This window comes from Schistocerca nitens, chromosome 8 (genome assembly GCF_023898315.1).
Source record: "Schistocerca nitens isolate TAMUIC-IGC-003100 chromosome 8, iqSchNite1.1, whole genome shotgun sequence".
NCBI lineage: Eukaryota > Metazoa > Arthropoda > Insecta > Orthoptera > Acrididae > Schistocerca > Schistocerca nitens.
This window is the reverse complement of record NC_064621.1, coordinates 461585304-461612845: the sequence shown is the minus strand read 5'-3', so window position 1 is coordinate 461612845 and position 27542 is coordinate 461585304. Positions and strand designations below refer to the sequence as shown.

The 27542-nt window shown below is 43.4% G+C and overlaps 1 protein-coding gene across 6 annotated transcripts in view; it reads left to right on the top strand.

The window, feature by feature from the left end:
* LOC126199369 (uncharacterized) overlaps positions 1 to 27542 on the top strand; it is a 329457-nt gene that overhangs the window by 206699 nt on the left and 95216 nt on the right. For all 6 annotated transcript variants that reach the window (XM_049936271.1, XM_049936270.1, XM_049936269.1 and 3 more), the window contains one exon: positions 1598 to 1884. In XM_049936271.1, coding sequence (XP_049792228.1) covers positions 1598 to 1884 — 287 coding nt within the window. The remainder of the gene's footprint in view (positions 1 to 1597; positions 1885 to 27542) is intronic.

The window sequence follows — 27542 nt, the reverse complement described above, 5'->3', positions numbered from 1 at the left end:
AGAAAACAGAATCACAGGGTGCAATGAATAATCATACAGAACAACAAGCTGTCTGAAACAGAAGCAAGTGAGAAGTGTTTTGATGGCGGGGTTAATGTATAAGGGGCATTCAAAAAGAAACGAGCCGGAGAAATATTTACAGAAACCAGTACCTGTATGTTAGAAGTATTGACCCTGCCTGTTGAGACACTTGTCCCACTGTGACACAAGGTAGCGAATGGCTGGCTCATAAAATTCCCAGGGCTGTGATATTAACCAGTTCTGCACACACAGCTGGAAGTCGGCATCCAAGGTGAATCATTTGCCACCACTCGTGCCAGGAACGCGTTCCCTTCCTGAGTACAGTGCTGCAGATGAGCAAGACAGTGGGCCATTCGACATGCTTCCTGGCGTGGTTGAAGACCAGGGGGTACCCTTTGGGCACACACTTTGCACATGTGCATTTGTTCCTTCATGATGGTGTGAACACTACCAACACTCAACCCGACCATGCCGGCTACGGCTTTCAGTGTCAATCAGCGGTCCTGGGTAATGAGTGCTCCAGATTGCACATCATTGGCTTATGACACCCATCCTTCTCGCAAGCGCTTGTGCTATGTCTTGACCCTTGCAAGGGACATGCAGTATTCGCCATACACTTGTGACATTCGTCGATGAATGTCCATTCCTCCTACTCCTTCCGCTGTCAGAAAACGAGCAACACCTCTTTGCTCTTCTTTTGACGCCTCTATGTCACTGTTTGCAACGTGACTGGCAGCGTTGGACAATTAATGCATGCTGCTGCTAGCTGTGTATAGTCAAGAGACGTGCACGCATGCCCTCTAGTGACGGGCTGTGGACTTCCACACTCTGGTAGGAACCAAACCTCGTTACACACGCCACTATATTACCCTCCTGTCACTGGTTTGCGCATTCCATTTATTTTTGAATGCCCCGTATAATTATTAAACATGGTGGTTACTGCAGCTACACGTCTCGTGGGAATGGCAGAATGCTTGTTGTGCCTCCCCCTTGGACCTCACTTCACTACTTGATACATAGCTGCCAGTCCTAAAGTGATTTGAGCAGATTATAGTAATTTGATGTGTGGAATTTGTCTGCAGCCTTCATGTAAGTATTAAAGATGTAATCTCCACGTAACAGCTGTAAATATTTTTATTCATTGTGATTACAGTTTCAGGTGTTGCTCATTTTTAAGCAGAAATCACAAATGGTGGACATTCAAAACTGCAATAGCAATACATAACAGCTTTGGCAGTTATAAGTGGAAACTACTATATTTAAGAATAAAGTAACAAAAATAGTGGAGTGTTCCGATTAGGGGTTAACGTGAGAGACATATTTTAAAACGTGAAAGAATTATCTGCATTGAGCAGTGTTACAGCATGAACTGTGAAGTTATCTCATTTGAAAATTAATATCCAAATAACTACCCATTTCCTGTTGCAGGTGACATCTATTCCTATTTGTGTTTTGTTTTCTCCATTATTGAAATTAAAGCTGAAGTTAATTTTTGGGAAATATTTTAACATTTTTAATGCCTTTTGAGAAGTTTGCAAGAAATATGACTCTTTGCATGAATATCTCTTTTGTGCAGTTGGACAGTTGAGTGGTCCACCTCCTCCAATAATGGGTGTGCCACCACCACACTTAAACCAGCAGATGATTCAGTCACAGCAACAGCAGCAGCATATGTTGTCACAACAGCAGCAACCTCCACCAACATCACAACCACAGCAGCAACAACCACATCCACAACCTCATTTACCACCAGTTCAAGTGCAACTTCCTCCACCTGGTCTACATATTCCGACACATCAAGGTCCACTTGTCCCGCCCCAACAGCATACCACGCAGCAGCAGCAGCAGCAACAACATCTACAGGTATGATTTTGTTGTGTTGCATAAAAGAAGATAGTCATTTCATGAATAGAGAGCAGAAAGTAGATTGAAAGTTTTTTATTGATACAAGATAAAATTCATTTGTACACACTTTCATTTCTTCCCTATAAAGTGGAATCCAGATTATCTTATCTAGTAAACATCACATTTACACTTAGGTGTAGTTTACACGGAGATACTATGTTGTGAAACTTAAGTTTCAAACCTTCTGGATGGAAAAATATGTACAATTAGGGATATACATATATAAAGGATTGGTGTGAACAGTTAACACTAGCTTTCAAGCTCTTGCTCTTTTTATAGTAGGCACACACACACACACACACACACACACACATTCCGTTTTGAGATCTTCTAACTTTTTTTTACAGAAAACTGTCAGTCAGCATTTCAGTAAATGTGACATGAAGTGTGGGTCACTGACAAACTGGTTGGTTTATGGACAGTTACGGTATGCTCAAGTGCTTGATGGACTTTGATTATAATCCTTGTGAGAATAAAGTGTGCTTCATTGTTGTATTTGAGACAGTTCTTCGTAATATTAACATTGATGGATTAATGATGTCGGTGTTACCAAGAAAAATATATCCTGGAACAAATAATATAATTGATAAAGATCCCTGCCTGCAATTTGAAAATGCTTAGCTCTGAGGGATGAAGTAGTGAAGGCAGCAGAGGATCAAGTAGGTAAAAAGACGAGGGCTAGTATAAATCCTTGGGTAACAGAAGAAATATTGAATTTAGTTGATGAAAGGAGAAAATATAAAAATGCAGTAAATGAAGCAGGCAAAAAGGAATACAAACGTCTCAGAAATGAGATCGACAGGAAGTGCAAAATGGTTAAGCAGGGATGGCTAGAGGACAAATGTAAGGATGTAGAGGCTTATCTCACTAGGGGTAAGATAGATACTGCCTACAGGAAAATTAAAGAGACCTTTGGAGAAAAGAGAACCACTTGTATGAATATCAAGAGCTCAGATGGAAACCCAGTTCTAAGCAAAGAAGGGAAAGCAGAAAGGTGGAAGGAGTATATAGAGGGTCTATACAAGGGCGATGTACTTGAGGACAATATTATGGAAATGGAAGAGGATGTAGAGGAAGATGTAATGGGAGATAGGATACTGCGTGAAGAGTTTGACAGAGCACTGAAAGACCTGAGTCAAAACAAGGCCCCAGGAGTAGACAACATTCCATTAGAACTACTGACGGCCTTGGGAGAGCCAGTCCTGACAAAACACTACCATCTGGTGAGCAAGATGTACGAGACAGGCGAAATACCCTCAGACTTCAAGAAGAATATAATAATTCCAATCCCAAAGAAAGCAGGTGTTGGCAGATGTGAAAATTACAGAACTATCAGTTTAATAAGCCACAGCTGCAAAATACTAATGCGAATTCTTTACAGACGAATGGAAAAACTAGTAGAAGCCAACCTTGGGGAAGATCAGTTTGGATTCCATAGAAATATTGGAACACGTGAGGCAATACTGACCTTACGACTTATCTTAGAAGAAAGATTAAGGAAAGGCAAACCTACGTTTCTAGCATTTGTAGACTTAGAGAAAGTTTTTGACAATGTTGACTGGAATACTCTCTTTCAATTTCTAAAGGTGGCAGGGGTAAAATACAGGGAGCGAAAGGCTATTTACAATTTGTACAGAAACCAGATGGCAGTTATAAGAGTCGAGGGGCATGAAAGGGAAGCAGTGGTTGGGAAGGGAGTGAGACAGGGTTGTAGCCTCTCCCCGATGTTATTCAATCTGTATATTGAGCAAGCAGTAAAGGAAACAAAAGAAAAATTCGGAGTAGGTATTAAAATCCATGGAGAAGAAGTAAAAACTTTGAGGTTCGTCGATGATATTGTAATTCTGTCAGAGACAGCAAAGGACTTGGAAGAGCAGTTGAATGGAATGGACAGTGTCTTGAAAGGAGGATATAAGATGAACATCAACAAAAGCAAAACGAGGATAATGGAATGTAGTCGAATAAAGTCGGGTGATGCTGAGGGAATTAGATTAGGAAATGAGACACCTAAAGTAGTAAAGGAGTTTTGCTATTTGGGGAGCAAAATAACTGATGATGGTTGAAGTACAGAGGATATAAAATGTAGACTGGCAATGGGAAGGAAATCATTTCTGAAGAAGAGAAGTTTGTTAACATCGAGTATAGATTTAAGTGTCAGGAAGTCGTTTCTCAAAGTATTTGTATGGAGTGTAGCCATGTATGGAAGTGAAACATGGACAATAAATAGTTTGGACAAGAAGAGAATAGAAGCTTTCGAAATGTGGTGCTACAGAAGAATGCTGAAGATTATATGGGTAGATCACATAACTAATGAGGAGGTATTGAGGTAGGACATGTTCTGAAGCATCAAGGGATCACAAATTTAGCATTGGAGGGCAGCATGGTGGGTAAAAATTGTAGAGGGAGACCAAGAGATGAATACACTAAGCAGATTCAGGAGGACGTAGGTTGCAATAAGTACTGGGAGATGAAGAAGCTTGCACAGGATAGAGTAGCATGGAGAGCTGCATCAAACCAGTCTCAGGACTGAAGACCACAACAACAACAACAACAACAAAGTATGTGCTCCGACGTCAGCAGGAAGTGATCCTGAAGATACTGATGAAATAGGAAGCTTCAGTAAAAGCACAGGTGTCCAAATACAGAAGTTACCAAAAGAATACAATGTGAAGATAATAGCAAAAATACAAAATTCAGAATTTAATATGTTTGAAGTGAAGAGCTTTGTTAGCTGAAAGCTGGAGGAAAGAAACTTCCAAAGTAAATAGCATCACAAATACCTAAAAAAAGATGGCCAGTGATGGAGTTTGGAATGCATTATGGATACTGTTGATATAACTGAATTTTCACTTGCCAAAATAAGTGCAATACAATCTGCAGTTTCAATTACAGTCCTAATGCTTCTTGCATTCAGTATGTTAATTCCATAATGCACTTAAACTCTCTTAAGAAGATGCATGAAGTGTTCTGTTATCATTCTTCGATTTACAAAGCAGTTTCTGAGTCTTCCACAGTTGTTCTTTCAACAAGGTCATTGAACACCAGAGCTGATGTCTTCTCTTCAGCCAGTCATGAATCCAAATATCTTCGTTCCTTCTCTTTTCTTCTGATTTAAACAAACATGAACTCTGTGCCACTACTAATCTAGCCATCCAATTTTCATGTCTAATAATGACAATAATGCTTCAAAACTTATAAAATGTGGAAACTGTAGTGTAATGATATTTCTGTGTTGACAGCCATTTATGGAACTACTTGTGCAACATTACTTTCAAGAAATGAGTATCATAACATAGTGTCTCCATGTAATTAATAGAGGTTTTGGTAATTAATAGAGTGCCATAATTTACATATACTGTTGTTACTATATGGTGAATTTTATGGCTGAAGTATTTGCAACCAAAGAGACTGGGGAGATAAAGGAGCACACTTACATCAATTTCTCATTATCATACATTTTGTTGTTAACTTTCTACATAACTAAAAACTAATTTAGACAGTATTTGTTGAAAGGAGTATCGGAAAACTTAATGTATGCTGTTGTTCTCCCCATATTTTAAAAACCATTTTTTTTTTATCTTTATGAAACTAAAGAGTTAAACCTAAGAAATTGTGACTGTAGGTCTCAGTAAGAGAGAGCTACACGAATCGCAATACATGAGGGGTGACTGCTGCACTTGAAGCTGTGACATGATATGTTACTTAAGTTCTCCAAATTACTGCTATATGATTTAAAAGATATCATATCTTCTATTAAAACAACTGTAGCATTTTATGTATCTTCCTGCTGTGCTAATTATCTTTTTCCCCCCTGCGGGTTCGGGGGTTAGAATAGGCCCGCGGTATTCCTGCCTGTCGTAAGAGGCGACTAAAAGGAGTCTCAAATGTTTCGGCCTTATATGATGGTCCCCTCTCGGGTTTGACCTCCATCTTTCTAAATTATTCCGAAGAGCGAGCCAATTGGGGAAGGGCGCCTTACATGGTGCACTGTATCCGTCGTGCGTTTAGACCTTTAGCCGGCTTTTTCGTCGTTGCACTGGTGTCCCGCTCGTTTTCCATCTCTTGGGCGAGTATACGTCCCTGGGTGCGATTCCCACGCTGCAATCTGCAGTGTTTCTTTTACCTGCGACGACGACCTTGGACAGTTTTGCACCTAAGATCCAGCACGGTAGCCAGCCCGTTGTGGTGGGGCCGCCATGTACCCTCTTGGTTGTAGCCCCCTGACAACACAGGGATCGCTCTACTGATGCCTGCGCCGTTAACTCCCCACGTATGCCAAGGAGTAGATCCCCATCTCCTTGGGGCATCAGGACTCCCGGCAATGGCCGTCCTGCCAGGTGGCTATTGCTGCGGCTGGGTGGCGCCCGTGGGGAGGGCCCTTGGTCGGAGTAGGTGGCATCAGGGCGGATGACCCGCAATGAAGCGTGGTACATCATCTCTCGCTGGTGGGCCTCCACCAGCAGTCTCTAAGCGATCGAGGTCTAACCTCAACGGCAGGAAATATGAACCACGATCATTTCCCTCCCTCGCCACTCCATGGGAGGAACGTATGGCAAAAGAAGGCAGTGGAGACTATTCAGCCCGGTTCCTTGTGTGTACGCAAGTTGATGAGGAATCGTTTATGTCAACCAAGCCCCAGTTTTTTGTGGAGCATTTAGAGGACAAGTTCGGGGAGGTGGAGGGCTTGTCCAAGATGCGCTCTGGTTCTGTGCTCATCCAAACGGCATCCTCTGCCCAGTCACGGAGGTTGCTCAATTGTGACAAGTTGGGGGATATTTCAGTTAGCATCACGCCGCATAAGAGTCTCAACATGGTCCAGGGTATTATATTCCACAGGGATCTTCTTCTGCAGTCCGACGATGAATTACGCGCCAACCTCGAACGACGAGGTGTTCACTTCGTCCGGCGCGTCCATCGAGGTCCGAGGGATAATCAGGTAGCCACCGGTGCCTTCATCTTGGGCTTTGAGGGTGATGTATTACCCGAAAAGGTTAAGGTGATGGTTTACCGTTGTGATGTGAAGCCATATATCCCTCCTCCGATGCGGTGTTTTAAATGCTGGAAGTTCGGGCACATGTCATCTCGCTGTACTTCCAGCATCACGTGTCGGGATTGTGGACGTCCTTCGCATCCTGATACTCCATGTGCCCCGCCTCCTATCTGTGTTAACTGCGGAGAACACCATTCCCCCTGCTCGCCGGACTGTCGGATCTTCCAGAAGGAAAGGAAGATAATGGAATATAAGACCCTGGACCGCCTGACCTACACCGAGGCACGGCGGAAGTTTGAAGGGCTACATCCTGTGCCCATGCCATCCACCTATGCTGCTGCTGCAACACCTGTTCGAACCTCTTCAGTGTCGTCCCGAACAGTTCGGACTCAGCTCTGTCAGAATTCACCGCCCCCCTTGGTTGTGGGGGGCACTTCACTCCCTGTTGCTCCTGCTCCATCTACTTCAGGAGCAACACCACCCCAACCATCGGGGACATCTGTTCCCCCTTCACAGCCGGAGAAGCGTGAGCCTTCTTCGGCTCCTCTCGCCCGGAAGGGGTCCCTTGGGGCCCTCCCATCCCAGGCTTTGCCCAGTGCCAAAGCGGACACCCGCAAGTTTGCCAAAAAACCACCGGTCGCTGGTCGTAGGGCGTCGCGGTCGTCTTCAGTCCCTGAGACTGACCCAGTGAGGCCCTCCCAGCCAGAACCACCAAAGGCACAGCGCGCAAAGCAGTCGAAGAAAAAGGCTCCCAAGAATCCTGAAATTGCGGTGGCACCTGTCCCACCGCAACCTTCTCCCTCTGCGTCCGAAGATGAGGTGGAGATTCTGGCATCCGCTGAGGACCTGGATCTCGCCAGTCCCTCGGACGCAATGAATGGCTGTAGTACAGGTGGTGATTCAGTAGCAGCAGGGGCCCCAGAGGCGTAATCTGCCTCCCCAGTCCCTTCACGCCTTTCCCATCCATGGCCAATACCATCCTCCAGTGGAACTGCAGCAGTTTCTTCCACCATCTAGCTGAGCTCCGCCAACTTATCAGCCTTCACCCTTTCTTCTGCATTGCTCTCCAGGAAACTTGGTTTCCAGCAATGCGAACCCCCGCCCTCCGTGGCTATCGGGGTTATTATAAGAACCGAGCAGCTTATGAAAGGGTGTCTGGTGGCGTCTGCATATATGTCCTTCACACTCTGCACAGCGAGTCTGTCCCTCTCCAGACGCCTTTAGAGGCTGTCGTTGTATGCGTGTGGACGCCACAGGCTGTTACCGTCTGCAGTCTTTACATTCCACTGGATGGTGATGTCTCGCAGCATGTCCTGGCTGCACTGGTCGCCCAATTGCCGCCACCTTTCTTGCTATTGGGCGACTTCAACGCCCATAACCCTCTGTGGGGTGGGTCAGTGGCAACAGGTCGAGGCGCCATCGTTGAGCATTTATTGTCGCAGCTCGATCTCTCGCTGTTAAATGATGGTGCCTTCACACACTTCAGTGTGGCGCATGGCACCTACTCCGCCATTGACCTTTCAGTCTGTAGCCATAGCCTCTTACCGTCTGTCCAATGGAGTGTGCATGATGACCTGTGTGGTAGTGACCACTTTCCGCTCTTTTTGTCACTACCACAGCGTCACTCTTCTGGGCGCCCTAGCAGATGGGCTATGAATAAGGCTGACTGGGACTTGTTCTCCTCCACTGCCGCTTTTGAGCCTCTCTCTACTGATGACATTGATGCTGTGGTTCAATCGGTCACCACCGGCATCGTTACTGCCGCCGAATCTGCCATTCCCCGTTCTTCTGGGTCCCCTCGGTGGAAGTCTGTGCCTTGGTGGTCACCTGAGATCGCTGCAGCGATTAAAGATCGCCGGCGGGCGCTCCAGCGTCACAAGCGACATCCCTCCATAGACCACCTTATCGCCTTCAAACGGCTGCGTGCGCGGGCCCGCCTCCTTATCCGCCAAGGCAAGAAGGAGTGCTGGGAGCGGTATGTGTCCACCATTGGCCTCCATGTCACTCCATCGCAGGTCTGGGCCAAGATTCGACGCGTCTACGGCTATCGGACCCCTGCCAGCGTCCCTGCGCTCTCACTGAATGGAGCAGTTTGTACTGACTCCGACGTCATTGCAAATCGCTTAGCAGAGCATTTTGCTATGAGTTCCGCCTCTGCGAATTACCCCCAGGCCTTCCGCTCCATTAAAGAGCAGATGGAACGTCGGAGCCTTTCGTTTCGCACCAACCACCCAGAATCTTACAATGCTCCATTTAGTGAGTGGGAATTTCGCAGTGCCCTAGCTGCTTGCCCTGATACCGCTCCTGGGCCAGATGGCATCCACCGTCAGATGCTGAAACACCTTTCAGTGGACTGCCAGTGGCGCCTTCTCGCTCTTTACAATCGTCTTTGGGTCGAGGGGGAGTTTCCGTCGCAATGGCGGGAAGGCATTGTCATCCCCGTTTTGAAACCTGGAAAGACCCCTCTGGAGGTGGACAGCTACCGTCCCATTAGCCTCACCAACGTTCTTTGCAAGTTGCTTGAACGGATGGTGAGCCGGCACTTGCATTGGGTACTGGAGTCTCGGGGCCTTCTGGCTCCGTCTCAGGGTGGGTTCCGTAAAGGCCGCTCCGCCACCGACAATCTGGTGAGCCTGGAGTCGGCCATCTGTACTGCCTTTGCCCGCCGTCAGCACCTGGTCGCTGTCTTTTTCGACATGCGGAAGGCGTACGATACGACATGGCGTCATCACATCCTTTCTACGCTTCATGGATGGGGTCTTCGTGGTCCTCTGCCGACTTTTATCCGCAATTTTCTGTCGTGTCGTACCTTCCGGGTGCAAGTCGCGGCCTCGTATAGTTCCTCCCACATCCAGGAGAACGGTGTGCCACAGGGTTCTGCTTTAAGTGTCTGCCAAGATTCGACGCGTCTACGGCTATCGGACCCCTGCCAGCGTCCCTGCGCTCTCACTGAATGGAGCAGTTTGTACTGACTCCGACGTCATTGCAAATCGCTTAGCAGAGCATTTTGCTATGAGTTCCGCCTCTGCGAATTACCCCCAGGCCTTCCGCTCCATTAAAGAGCAGATGGAATGTCGGAGCCTTTCGTTTCGCACCAACCACCCAGAATCTTACAATGCTCCATTTAGTGAGTGGGAATTTCGCAGTGCCCTAGCTGCTTGCCCTGATACCGCTCCTGGGCCAGATGGCATCCACCGTCAGATGCTGAAACACCTTTCAGTGGACTGCCAGCGGCGCCTTCTCGCTCTTTACAATCGTCTTTGGGTCGAGGGGGAGTTTCCGTCGCAATGGCGGGAAGGCATTGTCATCCCCGTTTTGAAACCTGGAAAGACCCCTCTGGAGGTGGACAGCTACCGTCCCATTAGCCTCACCAACGTTCTTTGCAAGTTGCTTGAACGGATGGTGAGCCGGCACTTGCATTGGGTACTGGAGTCTCGGGGCCTTCTGGCTCCGTCTCAGGGTGGGTTCCGTAAAGGCCGCTCCGCCACCGACAATCTGGTGAGCCTGGAGTCGGCCATCCGTACTGCCTTTGCCCGCCGTCAGCACCTGGTCGCTGTCTTTTTCAACATGCGGAAGGCGTACGATACGACATGGCGTCATCACATCCTTTCTACGCTTCATGGATGGGGTCTTCGTGGTCCTCTGCCGACTTTTATCCGCAATTTTCTGTCGTGTCGTACCTTCCGGGTGCAAGTCGCGGCCTCGTATAGTTCCTCCCACATCCAGGAGAACGGTGTGCCACAGGGTTCTGTTTTAAGTGTCTGTCTGTTTTTAATAGCCATTAACGGGCTTGCTGCGGCCGTGGGAAATTCTGTCTCCGCTTCCCTGTATGCTGACGACTTCTGCCTTTACTACAGCTCTACTGGCATTGCAGCTGTTGAATGTCAGCTACAGGGCACTATCCGTAAGGCGCAGTCTTGGGCTGTAGCTCATGGGTTTCAGTTTTCGGCAACCAAGACCCGCGTTATGCATTTCTGCCGGCGCCGAACATTCCATCCTGAGCCGCGGCTTTATCTTGCCGACGAACTCCTTGCTGTGGTGGAGACCCACAGGTTTTTGGGGGTGGTTTTCGATGCCCGGTTGACTTGGCTGCCTCATATCCGGCAGCTCAAACAGGCGTGTTGGCGGCATCTCAATGCTCTGCCTTGTTTGAGCCACACCCGCTGGGGCGCCGACCGCTCTACCCTGTTACGGCTCTACCAGGCGTTAATCCAGTCCCGTCTGGATTATGGGTGCCTGGCTTATGGCTCAGCATCCCCGTCTGCGTTGCGGGTGCTGGACCCAATTCTCCACAGCGGGATACGCCTTGCCACTGGTGCTTTCCGCACCAGCCCTGTGGACAGCATACTAGTGGAGGCAGGTGTCCCTCCACTGCGGTTACGACGCCAACACTTACTGGCTGCTTATGCTGCCCATGTTTTTAGCTTGCCCGGGCATCCAAATTACCGTGTGCTGTTCCCGCAGTCAGTCGTCCATCTGCCAGAACGTCGGCCCCGGTCGGGTTGTCCGATCACCGTGCGCGTCAAGGAGCTTCTCTCCGGGCTTGGATTTTTCCCTGTTCCACCTCCTTTCCGGGCCACTTTGCATACACCCCCATGGTGTGTTCCTCGCCCTTACCTTCGGCTCGACTTGGCACAGGGCCCGAAGGACTCAGTCCCTCCAGAGGCCTTCCGCCGCCGCTTTTATTCCATCCTGGCCACGTATCAGGGCTCTGGGATTGTTTACACTGATGGTTCGATGGTTGCTGGTCGTGTCGGTTATGCGCTCACTCTAGGGGACCATTCCGAACAACGTTCCTTGGCGGCTGGCTGCAGCGTTTACACTGCTGAGCTGGTCGCCATCTTTCGAGCCCTAGAGTATCTCCGCTCCTGCTCAGGTGAGTCCTTCGTTATCTGTAGCGACTCCCTGAGCAGTTTACGGGCTCTTGACCAGTTTTTCCCTCGTTCCCGTCTGGTGATGGCTATCCAGGAGTCCCTGTCTACTCTTGACCGTTGCGGCCGCTCTGTGGTCTTTGTTTGGACCCCAGGCCATGTTGGGATCCCCGGGAATGAGAATGTTGACCGCCTGGCAAAAGAGGCCACCAGTCAACCACCTCTGGAGATTGGTCTCCTGGCGACTGATTTGCGGGCACTATTACGCCGCAAAATTTCCGATTTATGGGACGCTGAATGGCGCAACCTGCCCGTACCAAACAAACTCCGTCGTATCAAGGCGTCGACGACTGTATGGCGGTCGTCCATTCGGGTCTCCCGCCAGGAGTCTATTGTCCTCTGCCGGCTGCGCATTGGGCACACTCGGCTGACACACGGCCACTTACTGCGCCGTGAGGACCCACCTCTGTGTCGCTGCGGCTCCGTTTTCTCTGTGGTGCACATTTTATTGGAGTGTCCGCTTTTAGCTGTGCTCAGGCAGACGTTCGCCATGCCTGACACGCTCCCTGCCCTTTTATCTGATGACCCTGCTATGGCTGGCTTAGTTTTACGTTTTATTCGGGCAGGGGGTTTTTATCATTTAATCTGAGTGTTTGTGTTTTATTTTATTGTTTTGTGTTGATTCTGGCTTTTGGCCTACGGTTTTAAACTCGGTTTTTAATGTGTTCACGGTGGTTGGCTTTTCCTTTTTTTTTCCTGTGGTCGGCCAACCACCGTCACACTCTGTGTGATTTAATTCGTTTTGCCTGGTCTTTATCTCCGTTTCTCTTGTTCTGTGTCGTCTGTGTTCTGTTAATCGTTTTTCTTCTCTGTGGATGTTTTTAGGATTTGGAAAAAGGGACCGATGACCGTAGCAGTCTGGTCCCTTTAATCCCACAAACCAACCAACCAACCTAATTATCTTTTTCTACAATTGTGGTATTGGATATTTGTGATTTCACAAGGAAAGTATTTGGGCTCGAACAAACACCTTTACTCCACACCCTCCACTCTCCCTTAAAGGTCCCTTATTGCATGGGTGATATCAGCAAACCTCTGCAGTTGTCAATTAGAGGCTGCTGAATATGCCCTGCTGAATTCGACCTAAGTTATATATGTGGTGAAGTATCAGATGGGTCAGCAACTGGTAATCAACCCTGCTAATGTACTGCAGTTGGCTGAAGTTACAATGAACTCTTCATTGTGAAGATGGTATTGATGTGGAAGATGAATTATTCACATGTTTTCTGGTATCTGTTATAGTGCAAAATTATTACCACTCATTAGAAACTGTTGTACACTAACTCACAATTATGATGCTATTGACAATGATGACAAACATTTCACTGCAAGCAGTAGTGATATGGCAAGTTCAAGAAGGAGCTGTGGAAGCAGTGACAATGAATTCCATCCTTATCCTGACAAGAAATTTAAACTCGTAAACATTGTCTTGATGTTTAATGACAACACACTAGACAACGTATAAGATGATTACCATGTCAGAGTTCCAACATATATGACAAGCTCGTGTAAAGATACCCTAAACTGAAGGTTAAAAGCAATATTAAAAGAGTACTAGACTAAGAGACAAAGAAAAGAGACGTGAATACAGTTTTCAAGGGAAATATTACGCTGCAGTTCAGTATCGTCAAGCAGCATGTAATGGCAAAAAGGTAAGGATAATGAAGAAAATGATGATTCACAAAACTCAGAAATTTGTTGCTGAAGCCAATGCACACATCATGACATAAAACATCCAAGTGGGTTCTTTATGGAACTGTGACCAGGGTCAGTTCAACTGTGAGCTGTATTCCGAAAGAAGGCTATCCATGAAAGGAGAGAGAGACTATTTCAATGTTGCAGTCAGTTAACAATGCAACACAAAGCTACATTATCAATGTTGCTATATCAGTGGCTGGACAATCAGCAGAGGAACTCTGTATATGCTTCCTAGAACAAAATGGAAAGCTTGAACCCTGTGTCAAGGGAAATAGATGAACGATGCATTCCAAATGTCTTTATAGATGTGTATGTGGGAAGATGATGAAAGAACATCTTAAGATGTTTGCATTTATTGTTAAGATATCTGCGTTGCATGTGGTTTCTACAGTGACATCTGCTATGATATCTAGTGTGTGTTTGCAGAATCTTGGAGAAATAAATCACTCATCAGCACATTTAGAGGTACATAATGGTCCTATAACCAAAATTTCACATAGCTATGTTCATGCAAAAGCAAATACTTTCCTTGTTAGTGAATTCTTAATGTATGTAGCACTGACACTATCATAGCATTGTGTTAGTGAAACGTTCAAAAAGGGAAAAAAGTATATTATTTTTATGTTAATGTTTTGGTAGTGATGGTAAGCTTTAACAGCAACATAGCCCTGTAAGTTGCTTTCATCAAGGCCCTGTTCAACACGTGGAATTTGTGAATTTTTAAATATTTGCCATTTCAGATTTTGTAAGCAGAAGAAAGATGCTAAAAGCAGTTAGTGCTGCTGCTACTACTACTACTACTAATAATAATAATAATATTCTGGCAGTGAAGGTGCTTATAATCCAGGAATTTAGGCGTCTGATTTGTTTTGATTTGTATGTGCCATACTACTTCATAATTAATGCATGCTCTGATTCAAGTTCAAGAAACAGTATCATTGCTTATTATTTTTTTGTGAATTTTCACATGTTTTCATATCTCACCATTTTCATCAGTAAAAATACTTATAAAGTTTGAATACAAAGTTTTGTAATTTAGTGCAGCTGATATGAGGCTGGTGGGGGTGAGGAGATCAAGATGGCATGGTAAAGGTTATGAAATAGCTGCTGAAGTCTGACGTGTCAAGCTCAGTAGCGTACTCTGCCATTAGGCATTTAACTACACTCTAGGCCACAGTTAAGAGATGGTCATTTGTTGGAACTGGTGTATAATATGTGATGGGACTGGTATAGGCTGTACTGAGTGGTTCCTTAGGACTGGTCTTATACCTTCATTTTCCACTAGGGTGTGTCATATGTATCACTGTGTGGTAGGAGGATGTATTTCAGAGAGCCATGTCTCATCATTCATAAGTAATAATTTTAGTTCAAAATACATCTTTGTGGTCATATAATTTCGTAAGATTTGCATATGTGTTTTGTGTTATAATTGTCGTCCCTATTTTGGTGTCTCACAGGAGACATATGCTAATGTCTCAGGTTTTCCTGTTGGATTGTGCCGATAGAGGTGTCATAGTACAGTTTTAACATAATACATTGTCACAGATATCACCACCAACCTCAGCCTGCTTATTGCTTGGGCCATAATGCACCATACTGAATTCACAGCCAGTGCAGAACTTCTGATATGAACATACCAGATGAGCATTGGACATCACAAACTAAATTTCAGCCATATTTGTTTGTACTTAATTAAGTTCTTTGACAGTATTTTTTATCACTGTCTTTATCCTACTTTACATCTAGAATTTTGCCCCACCAGTTACTTTATGATTGACAGAAGAGGGTGGGTACAGTTACTACTCACCATGTTTTCTGTTCTGTTCATGGATGCTGCATGGGGAGGCTGATTGTCTATATTCTTTTGTGCGCTGTCTAATGTTTCCAGTTTTGTTGCTCTGGTTCATAAATGATATGTGTTTTGAGGAAGTATACACTCCTTAGAATTTTTAGAGAAACTCTTTTCTGTATGTAGTTTGATATGTGACAAGTATTAAAATGTGGCTCATTTGAGAGTTTTTGTAAGCTACTACTTGCTTATATAATCCAAACTTCCTAAGAATCCTTAAAATGTTACACCTGTCCCCCCCTCCTTTTCCTGCCAGAATATGGTTGTTAATTTTCTGAATTGCAGTCGTTTGGAGTTAGTATGCAGATCACTTATTCTTTAAAAAAAAGTGTGGGGACTTCTTTCTACCTACATATCTTAGTTGCCAAGTGTTGCTCCAAGTGCTAATTGTTTGCAAATATGGTTAAATTCCTCAACTGTGTTGTGACCATACCTCAATAAATGACAGTATTGGTCGTACACAACATTCTATCTGGCATTTGTTTTATATATAAGTGTGTATGTGTGATAAACAGCAACAGTCCAAAACTCCTCATCCTTGAGGTTTATCTGATGCTACATTTGTGTCCAGTGATTTCTTATGATCTATATCCTTCTTCCATTTATTTGCCTGATTAGATATATGTCATGTGAATGAACAGGCCTTCATAAAATTGAAAAGCCCACCATACATATTATTTGCCAGATGTATAGAATTACGAATAAGAGAAATAAAAAAATGCATCTGCCCAGACTATCTTGTGTTTATGTAGATGTTTTAGTTTAGTTCCAGCTGTGCAGTTGATTATTTCTTTTAAGTTTTTCATCTTTGCATTTATGAGGTGGTTAATCTAAGAAAACTATGGTTGGTTAAGTGTATCATTTGCATGATTTGTGTCAAAATTATATGATTGTCTGGTGACTATTTCCAGATTGTTAAATTTAATGGAAATGAACATATGAGCCTTTGCCATCACTAATGTTGCAAGCGAAGCACAAATTTAACAATGAATTAAAACTTTCTCTATCACACATGCTACCAGTATTTAATATAATGTTCATTTATTGACCAGAAGTAATTTTTCAGAAGAAATAATATTAGTTAATTTTTAAAATTTGTTGTGCTACCTGTCAGACATTTTCTGTTACCACAAATGATTTTTGTGGCTGCATATCTGAGCCCCTGATGTGTAGTAATGAATAATAATAATAATAATAATGTTTTCTTCTAGTGTTGTAGCTGTGGATATTATTATTCATGTCAAATTGTGATACACTTTCTTTATGACAGTTTGAATTATCAAATAATTATGTTGTGAACATTCAGTTAGCATGCTTAAAGCCTTGGAAGAGGTCCCTGCAAGATGACTGAATGAACAACACTCATGATTCTTACTGCTTAATGTCATGCAGCCACTACCTAATGCCTAAGTGATGAGTTACACCAAAAAATTATGCTATCTGTGAGAGCAAAATTTGTGAAGTAAGTGTTTGAGAAGCCCCTTAACATATTCCTACTAGTTCAAGGGGCTAGTCAGTTTTCTGAGAGCCTTTGGAAAAAGATATACATTGTTGGCAATTTCTATTGTTTACACTCTTCTAACTGAGTTATTTATAACTCTTGTGTTAAACTCTGAGGATGTATATTAAATGGAAGGTCATTCGAAAATGTAATGGATAGCAATGTACATAAAACTGAATCCATTTGGACTTCATTCATAACTTCTATCTAATGACTAAGATTTTTCCCCTTCTAGAATTATATGGATCATTAAACAAAATTGTTTCCATTCTTTTTGCTAAATATGATTCAAATCACTTGTTTATAACATAAATTCCGTAAGACTTTAGCTTGTTAGAGTTCTCAGTGAAAGTCTTGTAAAGTAAAATTCGGAATCTTGCAGTCACTCCTTTTTGTAACAAACAACAAAATAGATGAGTTCAGTCTGCTGACTGGTTTGATATAATTTCTGGTTTGATATAATTTATCAAAGCTTTATGGAGCTGTTTCATAGTCTCAGATATCAAAACTCAAAAACTTATTGCACAATGCTCCTCTCTTTTTGGCTTTACATGTAATTTTGCAGATCACATTATGGTGTGTGGAGGAGGTTTCTTTGTATATCACTGTAACTTCCCCCTTTCTTGCTCCAGTTGCAAATGGTGAGTGAGAGGAAGTAGTTTTAATAGATTTCCATGTGTGCTCAGTTCTCATTTAGTGAGATTATACATAGGAAGTCGACTCTTCTATATACATATGCACTCCACTTTTAATAGTATACCATATTGTGACACGCAACACCTCTCTTGTGGTGACTGCCACAGGAGTTGGTTGAGCATCTCAATGATTCCTTTGTACTTAATAAATAAACAACATATAGCAGAGATGCTGAGTCACAGAAAGGCACAAAGTCTGGGAGCTGGAGCCAGACTGAAGCAGCAGCGTATTATGGTAGAGAGAACCAAATGGGGATAAGGAGGAGGCTGGTACAAGGAGGGGGAGGGATAGCAAGGTAGAGGTGGTCAACGGTAAAGTGCTGCAGGAATTGTGCAGGGATGAGGTGGAGAGTACGGCAGTTATGTGCAGCCTGGAGGGTGGGGGAGGGGGGGGGGTAGTGGAAAAGGAGACAAGTAAAATGTCTGGGTGTGTTGGTGGAATAGAGGGCTGTGTAGTGGTGGAATGGGGATAGGGAAGGGGCTAGATGGGTAAGGACAATGACTAATGGAGGTTGAGGCCAGGAGGGTTACGGGAACATAGGATATATTGCAGGGAGAGTTCTCACCCATGCAATTCAGAAGTGTTGGGTTGGTAGGAAGGATACAGCTGTTACAGGCTATGAAACAGTCACCAAAATGAAGGACATCATGTTTGGCATTGTGCTCAGCAACAGGATGGTGCACTTGTTTCTTGGCCACAGTTTGCCAGTGGCCATTCATGTGGACAGACAGCTTGTTGGTTGTCATGCTGACATAGGGTGTAGCATTGTAGTTTCTGCTTAGCTTGTAGATCACATGACTAGTTTCACAGGTAGCCCTGCCTTTGAAGGGGGACTGGTGATGTTTGTGATTGGACTGGAGTAGGTGGTGTGGTGGGAGGGTGTATGGGGCCAAGTCTTGCATCTAGGTCTATTACAGGGATACGAGCCATGAGGTAATGGGTTGGGAGCAGGGGTTGTGTAGGGATGGACCAGAATATTGCATAAGTTCAGTGGGCAGCGGAATACCACTGTGGGAGGGGTGGGAAGGATAATGGGTAGGACATTTCTCAGTTCAGGGCAAATGAGAGGTATTCAAAATCCTGGCGGAGAATGTAATTCAGTTGCTTCAGTCCTGGGTGGTACTAAGTCACTGTGACCAGACGGTGGGACTCTGGGAGATGTTGGATGACTGGAGATACGGCACAGGCAATATTTTTTGTACAAGGTTGTGAGGGCAATTAGTATCTGTAAAGGCCTCAGTGAGACCCTCCATATGTTCTGAAAGGGACTGCTCATCTCTGCAGATGTGATGGCCACGGGTGGCTAGACTGTATGGAAGGGACTTCTTGGTATGGAACGCGTGGCTCCTATCAAAGTGGGCGTATTGTTGGCGGTTGGTATCTTTCCTATGGACAGAGGTACTGATGTAGCCATCTTTGAGATGGAGGTCAACATCAAGGAAGGTGGTTTGATGTGTTGAGTAGGACCAGGTGAAGCAAATGGGGAAGAAGGTGTTGAGGTTCTGCAGGAATGTGGATAGGGTGTCCTCATCCTCAATCCAGATCATGAAGATGTCTTCAGTGAATCTGAACCAGGTGAGTGGTTTAGGATTCTGGGTGTCTAGGAAGGATTCCTGTAGATGGTGCATGAATAGATTGGCTTAAGACAGTGCCATGCGGGTGCCCACAGCCGTACCCCGGCTTTGTTTGTAGATTATTATTATTATTAATAATATCGTATGCATCAATTATAGTAATACACATTTAGCAAAACAAAGAAATAATTATGAAAATGAACATGTGAAATTATATAGAGTACACAAGTTTTAAAACGGCTCAGTTTACACTCAGATGTTAATGGACCTGATCCAGTGGAGTGCCTCGTGGGATGCTTGATGAAGCTTCTCAATGCCACCAGGGAAGCGTCTGATTGGACATTCATTCACAATGTGGCTCATTGTTTGGGTGCCACAGTCACACACACTGTCACTTGAAAAGCCCCACTTGTGCATGTTGTATTTGCACCTTCGCTCTTCAGTCCGATATCTGTTTAACTGCCACCCACACCTCCCTTGTTTGGTGGAAGCCTGGAACTGGAACTGTTGGACTGCGTACAAGTTCGTGGTTTCGGGTTCTTGTAGCTTGCCACTCACGCTTCAACTCTGTGTCCTGGTTGAATCCTGTGGATAACATTTGGACTCCCATTTCATATGCTGGTGTTCTAGATTTGAGGCGTTTCCTGGGCAGTGATAGCAAATCATCATGAAGAGGGATCGAGTTGTTTTCAGAAACTTGCTGACAGAGGTTGTAAAGAGCATCCTTTCGTCGGAGGTCTGGTGGACAGATGTTTGAAAGCACTGGTAGCCAGCAAGTAGGTGTAGACTGGACTGTACCACTAATTACTCTCATAACTTAGTTCAGTTGTGCGTCTACTTTCACTATGTGGGCACTTCGGAACCAAACTGGTGCACAATATTCTGCTGCAGAGTATATCAGTGCAAGGGATGCTCCTCGGAGGACTGATGTGTTTGCTCCCCATGTACTGCCTGCCAGCTTTCTCACAAGGTTCACTCGTGTTTGTATCTTCTTGACCAAGTTGGAAAGGTGTTTTTTGTATGTTAAAGTTCCGTCCAAAGTGACTCCCAGGTATTTTGGGTTTTCGTTGTATCTGACTGTGCCAAGAGGGCCGAACTGTGGACTGATCTTTGCTGATGAAAGGCGATTAGAGAGGTGGAACAAGCTTACCTTGGTTTTAGAAATATTTGGTCTCAGTCGCCATGTCTCCAAATACTCATAAAGTTTAGTAAGGCTGTTTGTTAGGTGTCTTCACATTCAGAAAGGTCTTCACTCTGATATGAAATTGCCAGGTCATCTGCGTATTGAAATTTTCGGCAGGTCAGCTGTGTAGAGGTTGAATAACACTGGAGCAAGAACAGAGCCCTGAGGTAATCCGTCATTGAGTACATGCCATCTGCTTTTCTCTTCTCCTTGATGTACTTTAAACCGCCTATTTCTTAACATGTTACTTAAGAGGTTGCCTAGAGTTTTGCAAGGAACTGTAGATAATCCCTTCAAAGGAGAAGTAATTGTGGATGAGGATATAGTTAGTCATGGTGACTAGGAAGGACGTGGTTGGTTTGGATTCCTTCGGGCATTGGAAAGGTAGTGTTTGATAGCGGTAAGGCCATGGATTAGGAATGTTGGTGTAAAGAGAGGTGGCATCAATAGTGATGAGCAAGGCACCATGCGGTAAAGGAACAGGAACTGTGGTGAATCAGTGGAGTAAATGATTGGTATCTTCTGTACAGGAGGGTAGGGTGTTGGTAATAGGCTGAAGGTGTTGGTCTTTGAGAGTAGAAATCATCTCAGTGGGGGCACAGTAACAGTCCACAATGGGGCAACCTGGGTGGTTGGGTTTCTGGACTTAGGAGGCATGTAGAAGGTTGGAGTGCGGGAAGTCCATCTCTCTCCTCACCACTACTACTCCCCGTACTCCTATCTTCTGTATGCTCCCCAAAGTCCATAAACCCAACCACCCAGGACACCCCGTTTTGGCTGGGTACTCTGTCCCCACAGACAGAATCTCTGTTCTTCCTTTTCGCTACCTCTCCTCTCCCCCACACTCCGTCTAACCTCATGACTGCACCTAACTACCCTACGCTCCACTTTGTCCCTGCACGCTCCCAGCCGCACTTTACTGTCCCTGACCCCCAGTCTGCTATCCTTCCTCCTCCCCGCACTAGCCTCCTTCTTAACCCCACCCAGTTGTTTCTCCCATAATGTGCTGCTACTTGCAGTTTGGCTGCACCTGCCAGAGACTGTGCCTCTCTGTGACTCAGCATCTCCGCTATATATGCTGAGTAGCAACTATCCTTTTCATACAATGTAAACTTTCACGGCCGGTATTGACTTCACTTAAAACTTCCGGGCTGATAGGCCGTGGTCGAAGTATAAAACTGTCTCCTAACGTTTCGTCTCCGACTGCGGGAGACATCATCGGAGGTGATCCGATGATGTCTCCCGCAGTCGGAGACGAAACGTTAGGAGACAGTTTTATACTTCGACCACGGCCTATCAGCCCGGAAGTTTTAAGTGAAAACTATCCTTTTCATTATATTGTTACATTCCATCCTGGAATAAACCTCTTTATAAGACACAGGTTCTTTGGGTGTTCACTATTTCCTCTAAGGACAGTAGAAGCAGAATTATCTCACACTTTTTTCATTGTTTTGTTTTCCATGATGTCATAATTAATTAAATGTTTTATCACCACTAACTTATTTTACTATTAAGTAAGTGTAAAGCATGTTGTTACTATTGCATACCTGAATTTATCATTGAGGGGAACAGGTATTTTTTCCTTTGTGACTGCAAGTGAGGTTGTGATTGTTATCTAGTTAGTGGAATACTGAATTTTGGGGTTCACCCATGTATAATTAGTGATTAATTACATCTGAAATGGCGTGTTCCGAGAAACAAGTTCTCACTCTTAGGATAAGAGTACAAGAATCTTCATATATTAAAAATTTGCGAACTGTAGACACTAAACCATTGAATGGACAGTGTTTAGTCAGAACACTAGACCTGCGGGAAATATGATACCAGTTGAACAGCATGTCATTGACAAATTTGGATTGAAGTTTTACCTCAAAATTCTAACACTTTTACTCCACCCGAAACAGGCCATGAAGGCCCAACAGTACTGACCGGCCACCGTGTTGTCCTCAGCCCACAGGTGTCACTGGATGCGGAGATGGAGGGTCATGTGGTCAGCACACCGCTCTCCCAGCTGTATATCAGTTTATGAGACAGGAGCTGCTACTTCTCAGTCAAGTAGCTTCTCAGTTTGCCTCACAAGTGCTGAGCGCACCCCGCTTGCCAACAGTGTTTGGCAGACCAGGTGGCCACCCAGCCAATTGCTAGCCCAGCCTGACAGTGCTTAACTTTGATGATTCATTGGAACCGATGTTACCACTGCGGCAAGGCCATTGGCTCTATCACTTTTAGATTACTGTTGTGGTTGATAACATTGCATGCCTGCCCAGAAATGTGTCCTAGTGTGTGAGTTCCTAACTTTTCTTCATTTATTTCACTTGTTTTGTTTCTAAACACTGGAATAAATTATGAAATCTCACTTTGAGGAGGTAATCGGCACTTGAGTTGCATATTTATAAATCCTTTGCTCTACAATGTCCATGCTATACATTTGAGTTTTATAAAAGGTAGCAGTTTATGTTTCCATCTTTCGTTCTTCACTCACTAGTACTTAAAGATGTAGTGTGCTGAGCATAATGGCATTGTTACTCTTCTTTCCGTGGTACTCTTTCAATATGATTTTGGCTTATCAGTCTTTTTTCAGGATGTTGTAGGAATGTAATGCAGAATTGTTCTTCACGCAGTTGGGCTTCTTGGCAAATATTGTTCAATGTTTCCACTAAGGACATTTTCTTCTGTTGAAGTTTCTTGGCAAACTGAAAGGATGTGGAAAAGTTGTGTGTTGTCCTGTTCATTCTTTGGTTTAGAAATGGCTCCATGAGGCGAACTATGACACAATTTCCAATGGCTGATTATTTTGTCTGTCTTCCTCCTTGATAAAGCATGGAAAGACATTGGAAATGTTCTTGGCTACCGTATTTTCAGCTATCTAAAACTTGAATCTATATTCATTGGGCTTGTTTGGGCTAAACTGGGTAAAGCAGCACTTTGCTTTTGGAAGTTACTGCTCATAAATTATAATATTTTCATCATGGCAGTAACAGCGGAGGCAGTTTGTCCCCTACTTCATAAATAAGAATACTCTTACCAGCAGGGGTGCAATGAGCCAAGGATAACTTCTCAGTGAACTGATGGTATCTGACATGTTCACAGAATCTCTTTTTAGTCATTTTTACCTTTGATAAAATTAGGGCCCCAAGAACCTGGCCAAAGTTCATCCAGGGAAACGCCTTTAGAGCTAAAGGATCTCAGGCACACATGATACCTGTCATTGCCTCTCAGTTCCTCCAGTGATACAATCCAGTTGGTATTTTTTGTTTCGTTCTGAGCATTTGAATTTGTGTTTCTTTTTTTATGATACACAGCATCAATTCAGAAATGTGAAGGCAATGATAGTGCAGTCATCCACTGGGTGGCAGTCACATGCAGTGGACCCCCTTCTCTCCTTCAGGATGTTAAAAACAGCCCTTATCCTGAATGATGACATGTTAGCACTCTTCCGTTCCATTCAGTGTCTAACTGCCATCTTCACTGGTGTGACAGATGACTGCTGAGACTGTGCTGAAAAGGATGAGATGAGATGGGAAGACATCTACTGATGGTAACTCCTCTGGGCCTCACTATGTTTGTCAGCTGTCTGTGGCATAAACTCACCACTGAACTCAGTAATTAAGTTTCTGACTCGGTATCTGAGTTCTCCAGAATACACAAAATCTTTTAATTAGTATGACAACACTGATTCAATATAATAAACGGAAAATGCTTGTTATGGCACAATAATAATAATAATAATAATAATAATAATAATAAAAGTAGTAATAATATTAGTAATAATTATAATATCTAACTGATAAGATGAGTAAATCATGAAATATAACTGAAAAGTTAAGCTCAGTGTCCATCGTGGAAGCCATTCTGACAATATGTGTGTGATCATTCAAGGTAGCAATCGTTGCCCAAAGCAAAATACAATGCAAGTGCCTTTGTAATGATGAGAACAGCAATATTCGAAAAAGGAGTAACATCAGGGGTCAAGTGACCCATATGTCTGTGCTTGATATATTTCATGAAATTTCCATGGAACATGGAAATACAGCAAAATGAAGTACACTATTGCCAAAAGTAGAAGAATGAGGAAAAGCCATGAAGTTTGGTGGAAAAATGTTAAAAACTGAATTCATTTTTGTTTAATTTGTCAGGAGGGTTGTACACTTATCCAGAGGATGAGAACTTGCTTTTGAAATGTTATCTTTGCTGGACCATATTTACTTGAGTATAAGACGACCCGTAATATAGGACAACTCCCATTTGTTAAAGAGGTTCCTTGAGAAAAATATATTTCTAACATATTCTAACTAATCAAAATTACACACGTTTATTGATGTAAGGTATCGCCTAAACAGTTAACATTACACCTATTCTAAACTTACGTCATGTATTGATTGCCTGCTTTTTGGTAATACAGTGAGAAATAAAATAAACAAAAAGAATTAGTTTACATTTTTATCTTAATGGTCCTTTTTGTTTACTTAGCCTGTCATCTCTGGTATCACTATTTTTGATCATTATCGTCATCATCCTAACAGGATAGCGGTGAAACTTGTCTTTGTTGTCACAAATATTTGGCTGTTTCTCCTGTATATGTTGCTATTTCTGGGGTTGTGGCTCTGGTGAGACCTAAGAACACTGACACCCCCACCCCACCCCACCCGCCCTCCTCCGATTCTATGCTGACGTGAGACATTGTCTGTCCACCCCTCTCTCAATGGCTGTGAGAACCAACAACTGATACACCCCTATTTTTCCTGTCTTACCTCATCAAGAGCATCAACAGGTCGCAGCATGACATATGTAAGTACGCCACTGGCCCAAATCTACACTTTTAGCATCTCCTGCATAAATGTATGCTATTGTTGGGTATTTATCCATTTCATTTCTGAGTGCAAATGGATTCAGGCAAACTGCAGTTTAAACATGTTAGATGTTCATTAAAAAGCCAAGATACGCAGTACGTTTTCCCATTTTTGGCAACATGTAATTTGTGCCCACTCATTACTCCCCTCCCTGCACACACATCCTAATTCATAGCCAAGCTAGTCGCTGTGCCCCTTCAATGATCTCTTGTGCTGCACGTGAGCAACTTGGATGACGATATCTTCTAATGTGTGGGTCATATACAGCAACAGCAACTAATCTATAAATAAAAGATCGCAATCACGCTTCAGTCCAGTTTTCGAACTTTCATCCTGAGATGTAATTACGTCTGATGATAATATCTCAGTGGGTCTTTCCACTGTTGTTTCTTGCAATAATTGCAGTCAGTTTTAATGTGTTTTTTTTTTCATTTTTTAGGTATTTTATTCTGGATTAATTTTCTTTCTCATTTCATCTGAATGTCATCATCTTGTTCTAATGCTGATTAAAAGCTGGTAACATTTTCCCTGGTACTCTAATACATGAACAGTAACTGAATTTATTATTTCCAACCCGTTTAGTAAATCGTTATATTTCCTACAAATGAATAAAATATCAACTTGGGTTGAGAATTAAGTAATAGTTTTTGAAGGAGAAGATTTTTGCCTTCGAACGTTACCTGTACTCAAAAAGCAGCATAAACCTATGAATACTGTATCCATTTTATTGTAAACATGTTCAAATACAACAAAAGTTTGTAAGTTGATAGAATTTAATGTTATTTCCTCTGTTGTTTCACAAAATTACCAATTTTTAAGCAGAGAATTAGATTGTTGTATTCGCTAGTTAATAGTTCCTTGAATACGCCTTGCACAAGTGCCATGAGTCAAATGTCACATGACTGTATGAGTCAGGTCAATATTTGCATCGAGTGCTTTGGCATATTGGGAAATCTTGAGCCTATTTGAATGCAAGCATTGTTTGCTTACCCCCCTACCTTTCGGTATTGTTCAAAATAAATTTGTATGAAACCTTAATAGTCAAAGATTCATATGCAAATGTAAGACAACCACTACATTAATCTATTACACAATGTAAAAACGTTGATATCAGCAGATATGGCTTAATCTGCGAATATAAGATGACGCAGTGGATTATCGGATGAAAAATTGGGGGGAGGGGGACTCATCTTATAATTGGGTAAATACAGTATATTGTCGCAGAAGAAGCTGAGTAGCACCATATTGTAATGGTTATGATACTAAACTGTTACATGGAGGGTTGTGAGTTCAAAACTCACCTTCACTGTAAAATTTTAATTTCTATATTCGGTTCCAGTACATTCTAGGAGTATCCACAAATATCAAGAATCATTGTACGGGAATGTTCTATAGCTGTACATATACCGTATTTACTCGAATCTAAGCCGCACTTTTTTTCCGGTTTTTGTAATCCAAAATACCGCCTGCGGCTTAGAATCGAGTGCAAAGCAAGCGGGAGTTCTGAAAAATGTTGGTGGGTGCTGCCACAACTAACTTCTGCCGTCGAATATATGTAGCGCCACAAAGGCATGATTTGTAGGCACAAAGATAAATACTGGCACCAAAACCTCTGTGTCATAAAAAAAAAAAAAAGAGAGAGGAAGGAAGGAAGGAAGGTTGAAGACGAGCCTTTTTCCTCCGCCCCGAGTTTCGACCACTGCATTTTGGTACATTATCCAACGAAGTAAATACAAATTCTGTATTGTTCATCTTCGAATGTAGCTGCATTTCAATGTACTACAAAAATGCGACTGGCAAGACTGTTTGGGATGTTTGTCAATATGGCCAACTCTGCGTTCTGAATTTTTTCCTACCTGTGAGAAGAGATGGTTGCTAATAGGAGCTTTTATGAATTGTGAATCACATGCAGTATTCTCTTCACCATAAGAATAATACAAATATAAACATTTTGCCATGTATTGTTTAGTGTTTGCTACTATCTCATTTAAATCCTGTCTGCCTAATAAACTACGAAACTAGAGTGAGACAACAGCAAACCCGGAAGAATATACATATCATGTAATGTTTATATTCGTATTATTCTTATGCCTAATAGTGATACAGTCAGAAATGAAGCACGGCAATTGACTAGATTTTTAAATCTAAGATGACTAATTTCTGTGCAGAATGTAATGAACTAAAAAGCCACCTGCAAAGATTTTCAAACGGAGAAAAATTTTCGTTAAAATTTCGTTCAGAACATCATCTATCATACGCAGTCTATTATTTGGTTCTTGTTGATCGTTATCAAAGAAAGCAGTAGTGTAAGTAACAACAAATGTTTCGCTAATGAGACGATTCC